The following is a 9,981-nucleotide window of genomic DNA, read 5'->3' on the forward strand; positions in this document are numbered from 1 at the left end:
AAGTTGAACTGCATAAATGCTAATGTAATAGGTTGATGAACATTATGAGTATAATATAAAAAAGTAAGGTGCGATAAGTTTGGACATCCATTTCTAGTATGAGGAATTGCGAGAAAGTCAGGAATTCGAGGACATAGAAAAAAGAATTAAGTCACCATAAGTTGTTTTAAGTTGCGATTCGCAAACGAGGATTTCAGTAGGCAAAATAATTAGGATTGAGGAGACATAAGGGCAGTGTAACGCTTATTTTATCAAAGTATCGCATCGGAAATATGGATTATTGAGATACTAGAATTAAGAGTCTAAACTTTATGTTTATCGAGGATAAGCGAATTTCGCGGACGAAATTCAATTTAAGGGGAGTAGATTGTAACGTCCCGAAAATTTGAAGGTCCACGTGAACCATATGCATGCAAGTTATTAAATTTCTTTGGTATTTTATTAAATTTGTAAGGTCCAGGAAAATTTAATTCACGTAAACTGAATGCATGCAATCTAGGATTTTTAGTTATGTGTTTAATTATTTTTATGCATTTATGCATAATTCATGTATTAGGGTTCCTAGGAGCATTTCACGCTCGAACGAGGAACATAGACCGGAGAATTTTCAGGAAAATTATTTTATTACATGATTTATTTTTATTAATTAATATAAGGTGTTTTTAAGTGTATTTTTCGAAAATGGTATTTTACTAGGTGCTTTTATCCACATGATTTTATTTTTAACAGTACGCAAATTTTATCGAATCGGGGGACTTTTTGAGGGTTCGGCTAATATTTTAATAATCTTTCCAACACAAAATATTTTTCGGGAGTGTGTTTGGATTTAATGGGCCTACTTTTAAACTTATTGGGCTTAAATATCTTTTAAAATCTTTAATAAAAAAATAAGGGCCCATTAAACATTTGATTATTATTTAATTAACACTAACCCACTCCTTAACCTAAACCTAAATAATCTACATGGCCGAAACCTCCCCCAGCTGCATTTTTCTCTCGGTTTTAGAGCACTTCTTCGAGGAAAGCTTCGGTGGTCACTTGTTTTTGCATAGAAAAATTCATCTGGGTTCCCTCACATCGTTTTTGCTCTCCAAGCATCTTAAGGCACGCATGTATTCTCCTTTTTGTATCATTCATGCCATATGTATGTTAAATGTGTGTTATATCATATAAAAATTTTCGATCCAACAGCTGCACACAAGGATTTATCGATTTTGCTTTGTTTATGCATTTTCAACTATCACCACTCACGTTTTTCTGATTTTTTGCAAGAGGTTGCGCTAGTTTTGTTGCTATGGGCCCGAGACTTGTCATGGGATAGGGGTTGTGGTGCAGGAGCCGAGACTTAAGGAGTTTGGGTTGTAGATCGTGAGTTGTGGCAAGGAAGGGCTCGGTTGGTGCAGATCGGGAGACAAGAATGGATCCGATGGCTTGAGAGACGGACGATCCGAGGCCTGAATCCAACCATATGGGGTCTGAGCCGTGGCTTAGGAAAGTCCTAAGGGCTTCTGGTACCACCACTGGTACAGATCGGTCGCGTGAAGGAGGAGGGCCGCGAGTTGGCATCATTGCGGTGCTAGCGTGGGAGCGCGGTTCCTCTTGTGCATGGGGCTGGTGGCTTGATTCTAAAAGGTTCCTTAGGGTCTGTTCTAGGTCCATGATAGGCTGGTTCAGGGCTGGTGCAGTCGGGGTAGGCTAGAGACGTGAGTTTTTGGGAAGATGAGAATATAGAGTGCAAACGAGAAGGGGCGGAACATTTTGTTATGTTCTGGAATTTTCAGCCGTGTGTTCAGGGGGCCTGATGACTTTGTTTTAGGAGAATTATTGTGTTTTTAGGTATGATAAAAAGTTGGGAAAGTTTTGGTTAAGTTTCGGATCGATTCGGGTTAAAACCGGGACCCTGGTCTAATTTTTTTAAAACGAATCGGTTAAGTTGTAATTGGGCTCGAGTTTACGTCTAGGTATGCTTTTAAAAATGTTTTGGAACATTTTTAGGAGCTTGGTAAGCTTCTGGTCAATTTTAGAGGTTCAGGGGTAAAACGGTAATTTTTGGGTTTTCAGGGGCAAAATGGTCATTTTGTACTCGGGGTGAGATTTATGTCCTGGAAACGCCCTGAGTAGGCATGCTGATCGGTTCCATCGAACCGGTAGGAACCGGTTCTAGGTCCGATGAGTTCGGAACCGGTTTGAACTAGTTAGAAACCGGTTCCGGTTCCAAGTTGAAATACTTGGAACCAATTCAAACCCAAGACCGGTTCGGCTTCTACTAAACTGGTTCAGGTTCTGGTCGAACCGGTTCCGAAATCTAATTTATTATATTTTACAATTTAATTAAAATTAGTAATATTAATGGAAAATTTTTTATTTAGTATTTTGATTGCAAATAATTATGATTACATTAAAAATCTATAACAAAATAACTTAAACATTTATTTTTACAATTAAACATATAAAATTAATCACGATTTATTAAAATATATTTTGAATATTCTGGATCTTCGTCGGAGCTTGAGTTTTGAAATTCGTCGATCGCGCTAGAGGTCCTATTTAGCATGGAAAGTGTTTCTGGCTTTAAATTAGTTCTTTGTTCACCAATGATCCATCCATATATTAAAAATGCTGATTCGGAAGCAACACTTGAACTTTGAATGGGTAGGACATCTCTTTCAATTGCAGCTAACACTGGATAAAGTTTAGAATTTACTTTCCACCAATCAAGAACATCGAAATTATCCGTAGTCTCAATATATTGGCTTAGTTAAATTTTGATCTCATTGTAATTGGTTGTTGTCACCGATTTTTTCTTTGAACTTTTGTCGTTTCAAGCTTTGAAAGAAGTTCAGTGCTCCACTTTCGCTTTTATATGTCGGCATCTCCTCCAGCTGTGCACTCGGTTTATCACATTGTTCACTAGCATAAAAATCAAACAATTCTTGGAGAGAATGCATGATTGACTTCTTTTGATCGTCAACATTCTTCCGAAGAAATTTAACATAATATTCAAAAAACACGTCTGATCCTCCTTGATTTTGACATTACCATGCACAATTGGGATAGTTTCCCAATATTTTAAAAATTTGTTTTTCATATTTGAAACAAAATCACACATAACAGAATCATCGTGATATTCAATAAATTTATAAAACATATTGAAAAGCAAAGGTAGAAACATGGTTGAAGTAGGGTAGTTAATGCCAGAAAATTTTTCGGTTGTTTCTTTAAAAATTTCTAACAAAGAAACACATTTACTCAAAATATTCCAATCATCGTCAGTTAACACTAAAGATTGTACTGCAATATTATTATAATATGGAGTAACTAAATCTTGAAAACGTAATAAAGTATGAAGCAAGTGATATAAAGAATTCCATCTAGTTTCAATAGGAAGAGGAAATTTTTTAAATTTAATTCTGGTTGATTCGACTTGTGTTTTTCAGTAACGTCCATATCTTCTTTCACGTAATAATTTCCCACATAATTTGAATTTTTCTATTACAGTGGACATTTGCTCATCACAAGCACTTTTAACACATAAGTTGATAATATGGCGCACATCTAACATGAAGCAAATTACCTTCTAAAATTTGTTTTAGTGAATCTTTAAGATATTCAATTGCAAGAGTATTGGCACTCGCATTATCTAACGCTATCGACATTATTTTATTTTGTATGCCATAAATCTTAACAACATTTAAAAGATATCTCGCTATAGTGTATGCATTGTGAGACGATTCTAAATGATCTAGCGCTGAAATTCTTTTTTGCATAGTCCAAGTTTCGTCAATCTAATGACATGTAACAACAAGATATGATTCATATTATAAATTAGTCCAATTATCAGTTGTGAAACTAAATCTACAAGAAATATTTGAAAGATGCGATTTTAGTGTTTCTTTGTATTCTTTATAAATATCAAAACAATATTTCTTAAGTGTGTGCCTAGAAATATTGTGAAAACTAGGTTGAATAGTACTAGTAAATTCAACAAAACCTTCTTGTTCAGCTATTATAAAAGGTTGACAACATTTGGTAACAAACTTTACGATGGCTTTCCAAGAAATATCTTTTGTAATTGTGAAGCTTTACCACTTGAATGATTAATTTGTTGTTGTGTTAGTTCCCTATGGAATGCTTTTTTTCAAAGTGCCGGTACCACTGGAACCACCACCCGTTTTATAAGAATACCTCGTTTTGGAAAATTTACAAACGGCAAAAGAGTTATTCGTACCTTGTTGTTTAATATCAAATTGATCCCAAACTTTGATTCGTTTTGCACGGGCTGTCGTTGTGCTCGTTGAAATTGTGTTGCTTGCTCGAGTAGACGATGGCGCCCTACATCTTTGTTGGGGAGTTCCATGGCTTCTTCATCCTCGTGGCCAGGTTCAACTTCATCAAAGTCGGGGATGTAGCCAAAATGTTCACCAAAGTCGGGAGCGTATTCGCCACCACGACGGTTTGAAGATGATGCCATTGAAATTTGAATTATTCATATGAGTAAATTGCGAAATATTAAATAAATAATAATAAAAATAATACTGATTATAGATAAAATTATAACACAATTATTGAATATATTTGGAGAAATGATAGAAAAGAAAGATATTGATTGTAGAGAAATGAAAAGTTGAGAGAAAATTGATATGTGAAATATAAAAAATGACTTTTATTTATAGGTGATTTTGGGGGTTAAAAAAAATTATATTTGCAATTTGGCCCCCCAAATTGAAAAAAAATTGCACATTTCAGTAGCCGTCGAATGGTTACTGAAATGTACAGTAGCCGTTGGTTGCAAAAATGCAGCCGTTGGCCGAAAGGCCTTTTTTTAATTTTTTTTAAAAAATTTCGGACACCGGGTATTGGGTCTGGTTCCAGAAATGGTCCGGAACCGGACCCGAAACTGGTTGAATCGATTCAGAAAATGCTGAGCCGGTTCAACCCACTAACCAATGGATTTTACACGGTTTAGGTTCCGGTTCTTTCATACCGAATCCGGTTCCGGGCTTAACGGACCGGTTCCGGGTCGGTTCCGGGTTGAACCGGTCCGTTAAGCATGCCTAGCCCTGAGCACAAATTTATGATATTTTAAATGTTTATGCATCATGTTTACGATTTTTTTACGCAATTATGATAAATACTTGCATGCTTGGTTTTAAGGAAAAAGTTATGTTTATGCATGTTTTTATTAAGTGGTGATTATGAAGTTCTTTTTGAGGGATGATATTTAGTTGTGACTGACGATGTATATGTATACGATGGTATGAGATATGATGAGCTGAGGTCCGGGCTCAGTGGATGGGTAATACTGTCGTTGATGTCCTCTGCCATCCGGTACTGTAGTTACATGTAGATGGATCCATCGATAGAGCTGATACGATAGAGCTGATATGAAAGTCACAACTAATGAACTGAATTCAATTAAAAGAAAATGTATAAGTTTATGATGACTTGAGATGACATAATTTGACACGTTATGATTTTACACGACACATTTAAGTTCATGAAATTTATGTTGAGTATGCTATTTTTCACTGCTGTGTGCTACGTATATGTACTTGTTATTACTGGTACAGGTGTGTTGAGTCTTTAGACTCACTAGGCGTGTGTGATGCAGGTGAGCATTTTGAGCAGGAGACAGGAGGTGCTGAACTCTGAGTAGGCAGCCTTGGTGTGGTGACATAACCCGAGGACCGCACGTTTTTTTTTCCGCATATTGAGTTATGAGTTTTGAGAGAAGTTAAACATTTTATACATTGAGGATATTGCGATTTTTACACGTTTACGTGTACGTTGATTTTGGATGACGTTAGTTAATTTTAAACTGTGCTACTTTTATTGGCAAAAAAATATGATTATTTTAAATGTTATTTTGTAGTTGCGAGCTTTTTTAAAAAATAAAAAATAAAAAATATTTTCGCACTTTTAAAACGAGTAGACGTTATTTTCGGTATAGAGCAAGGGTCCTATATAGGATTGTGCCACCGCAAGCTTCTGCCGCTCAGTCTTCAAGCCTCAAGTCTATAAGCTTTATGTGTTAATGTTTATAACGACTTACTGTTATCACCTGCATGCTATCATGAGTTACTGGAAATGTTTGACTGCTTTTACGCTATAAGGTTTATTGTTTTAAAAACTAGATTAATTGCATGAGAGGTTACGTTTTAAATTGGACTGTATTCAGATATGTCTCCTAGATGCGAGCCTAGGATGGACAGACAAGATGATATCCCTGAGGGTGGCAGAGGAACTCCACCACCACCATCGCCAGGGGACCCAGCTACCCGAGTCCTAGAGGGTAAGGCTAGACTATTGGAGCAGGTACAGCAGGCTCCAAGACCACAGGTGGATGTTTTTGAGCAGTTCCGTAGGCTCAACCTGAAGGAGTTCGGGGGTACCACTGATCCATTCGTAGCTGAGGGGTGAATCAGATCGCTGGAGCTTCACTTCGATTACCTTCAGATGAGGGATCGAGACCGGGCCAGGTGCGCCATTCATTTGCTGAGGGATGATGCGTCCCTATGGTGGGAGGGAGCCGCACATGCAGTGGATGTGGCTACTCTCACGTGGGCCAGATTCAGAGAGATGTTCTTCGGAAAGTATTTCCCAGCTGACGTCAGGGGCCGCCTGACGAGGGAGTTTATGAGCCTCCGGCAGGGGGATTTATCTGTGGCGGAGTTCATCCGCAAATTTGACAGGGGCTGCCATTTTGTGCCCATTATAGCAGGGGATGCCGCCCAGAAACTGAGGCATTTCCTGGATGGACTGAGACCTACTCTCCGTCAGGACATCATGCTGATGAGGCCGGCAGGTTATGATGAGGCCACTTCCTGCGCTTTTTCGGCAGAGCAGGCACTACGAGACATAGACTTTGAGATGCAGAGTAAGCGGGATCAGGCCTAGTCCATTTCTCAGCCATATAAAAAATAGTATACGGGGCCGCCAGGGGCAGCAGAGGCCCCAAGGACAGGGTAGGATGCCGCAACAGCAGAGTCCTCCTCGGGCGCCTAAGCCAGATGATAGGGTGTCGTGCCCTCACTGCAGCAAGTTCCATTTTGGCGAGTGCAGGTAGGGAACCTTCAAGTGCTTTGTATGCGGATAGGAGGGCCATAAAGCAGCGGATTGCCCTAGGAACAAGGGCCCCACTAGCAGCCGGGCTTATGTGATGCACGCCGAGGAGGCGGAGGCAGCGCCAGACTCGACACTGATTACCGATAACCATTTTGTTTAAGATTTTAATTTTCGCATGATTGCTTGAGTTTAAGCATCAGTGTCTGTCAGACCTCCCAGTGGGAAACCTTTGTTTTTGAGGCAGCTAGACATCACCAGTTCCCGCACGTCATTTCCTGCATGTGTGCGAGGAAGCTTATCAGGAGAGGCTCCAGGCGTTCTTAGCCAGCATCGTGTCAGTGTCAAAGCCAGTCAGTCAGAGGTTGGAGAATGTGGATGTAGTCAGTGAGTTCTCCAGTGTGTTCCCTGACGATTTTTAGGCATTCTACTAGACAGAGAGGTGGACTTCTCTATTGAGGTCATGCCGGGGACAGTGCCGATATCTAAGGCACCCTACCGTTTAGCGCCTGTAGAGATAAAGGAGCTCAAGGATCAGATTCAGGATCTGCTAGACAAGGGTTTCATTGACCCTAGTTTTTCTCCCTGGGGCGCACCAATTCTTTTTGTTAAGAAGAAGGATGGTAGAATGCGACTGTGCATTGACTACAGAGAGCTGAACAGGGTCACAGTCAAGAATAAGTATCCGCTGCCGAGGATCGAGGACTTATTTGATCAGCTTCAGGGAGCCTCAGTGTTATCCAAGATAGACCTTCGATCCGGATACCATCAGCTGAAGTTGAGGGAGACAGATGTGGATAAGACAGCTTTCCGGACGCGTTACGGGCACTATGAGTTCTTGGTGATGCCCTTCGGTTTGACGAACGCGCCAGCAATCTTCATGGATCTCATGAATCGCATGTTTCAGTCATTCTTGGATCAGTTCGTCATAGTCTTCATTGACGATATTATGATCTATTTGAAGATCAGGGAGGAGCACAATTATCATATGAGGATAGTATTGTAGACTCTACAGGATAGACGACTATTTGCCAAGTTCAACAAGTGTGAGTTCTGGCTTGACAGAGTGGCATTCTTGGGCCACATTGTATCTCAGGATGGCATAGAGGTTGACCCCAGCAGAGTAGAGGCAGTCAGGGATTGGCCAGTTCCGAAGAGCATGACTGAGATCCGTAGTTTCTTGGGATTGGCAGGTTATTACAGGAAGTGTATCCAGGGCTCTCTTCTATTGCGGTGCCTATGACCGCCCTGACGAAGAAGAACGCCAAGTTTATCTGGGGACCTAAGTGTCAGGAGAGTTTTGAAAGACTGAAGCAAGCATTGACCACAGCGCCAGTGCTAGATATGCCATCAGGGCAGGGAGAGTCTTTGGTCTATACAGATGCATCTCAGCTTGGGTTGGGCGCAGTTCTGATGCAGTAGGACAGAGTGATAGCCTATGCATCCAGACAGCTGAAGGTCCATTAGAAGAATTATCCGACTCATGACCTAGAGCTAGCAGCAGTGGTATTTGCCCTGAAGATCTGGAGACACTAGCTGTATGGGGAGAAGTGCAGGATTTTCATAGATCATAAGAGCCTGAAGTACTTCTTCACACAGAAGGAACTGAACATGCGACAGAGGAGATGGCTTGAGCTGATGAAGGACTATGATTGTGACATTAGCTACCATCCGGGTAAGGCTAATGTAGTTGCAGAGACCGCTAAAGGCTGAGATTCAGAGATTTGAGCTTACAGTTTATGCCAGGGGCGAGGCCACGAATCTTGCTACTCTGACGGTACAGCCGACACTGAGAGACAGAATCAGAGCAGGGCATACTTCTGACGAGCAGTTATAGAAGTGGAGACAGAGTGACGAGGCTAAGGGCTAGAGACTGTATAGAGTTGTTGATGGCATAGTCAGATATAGGGACCGCCTATGGGTTCCTGACAATGATTCTCTTCGAGCAGATATCTTGAGTGAGGCCTACAACACCCCGTAATCCATCCATCCAGGGAGTACAAAGATGTGTAAGGATTTACATACTTTGTATTGGTGGTCGAGCATGAAGCAAGATATTCTACGATTCGTCTCCGAGTGTTTGACTTGTCAGCAGGTTAAGACAGAGCATCAGAGACCTGCATGGAAGCTGAGACAACTCCCTATTCCCGAGTGGAAATGGGAGAATATTACTATAGACTTCATGACAGGGCTTCCGAGGATTACCGGGGGATACAATGCCATATCGGTGATTGTTGATCGGCTCACGAAATCAGCTCATTTCTTACCGATCAGGAAGACATTCACCATGACTCAGAATGTAGAGTTGTACATCAGAGAGATAGTCAGACTGCACAGGATTCCAGTGTCCATCGTTTCAGACAGGGATCCAAGATTCACGTCTGCATTCTGGAAGAGTCTCCATCAGGCGTTGGGTACGAAGTTATTGTTCATTACTTTTTTTCATCCTCAGACAGACGGTCAGTCAGAGAGAGTGATTCAGATTCTGGAAGACCTACTCTGGGCTTGCATAATCGACTTCCAAGGCAGCTAGGAGCCAAAGTTACCTCTTTTGGAGTTCACATACAATAACATTTATCAGGCATCGATAGGTATGGCTCCATATGAGGCATTGTACAGGAGAAAGTGTAGGTCACCGGTTTATTGGGATGAGGTAAGGGAGCGAGCAGAGTTGGGTTCGGATATTGTCAGACAGACAACAGATTTAGTGGTCAGGATTAGAGACAGGATGAGGACTGCAAAGAGCCGTCAGAAGAGTTATGCTGATCAGAAGCGGCGAGATCTTGAGTTCGCAGTAGGGGATCATGTGTTCGTGAAGGTCGCATCGATAAAGGGTGTGATGAGGTTTGGGAAGAAGGGCAAGCTCAGCCCTTGTTTCATCGGACCCTTTGAGATCCTAGAGAGGTTTGAGACACTCGC

At 40.9% G+C, this 9,981-nt stretch overlaps 1 protein-coding gene across 1 annotated transcript; it reads left to right on the forward strand.

The window, feature by feature from the left end:
- The first annotated feature begins 6,456 nt into the window (after positions 1-6,456).
- LOC142550085 (uncharacterized) lies at positions 6,457-8,484 on the forward strand. Its single transcript, XM_075659323.1, has 4 exons — positions 6,457-6,877; positions 7,266-7,442; positions 7,485-7,743; positions 8,256-8,484. The coding sequence occupies exons 1-4, from the start codon at positions 6,457-6,459 to the stop codon at positions 8,482-8,484; spliced, it is 1,086 nt and encodes a 361-aa protein (XP_075515438.1).
- Positions 8,485-9,981: the final 1,497 nt, after the last annotated feature.

Source organism: Primulina tabacum, chromosome 6 (genome assembly GCF_025594145.1).
Source record: "Primulina tabacum isolate GXHZ01 chromosome 6, ASM2559414v2, whole genome shotgun sequence".
NCBI lineage: Eukaryota > Viridiplantae > Streptophyta > Magnoliopsida > Lamiales > Gesneriaceae > Primulina > Primulina tabacum.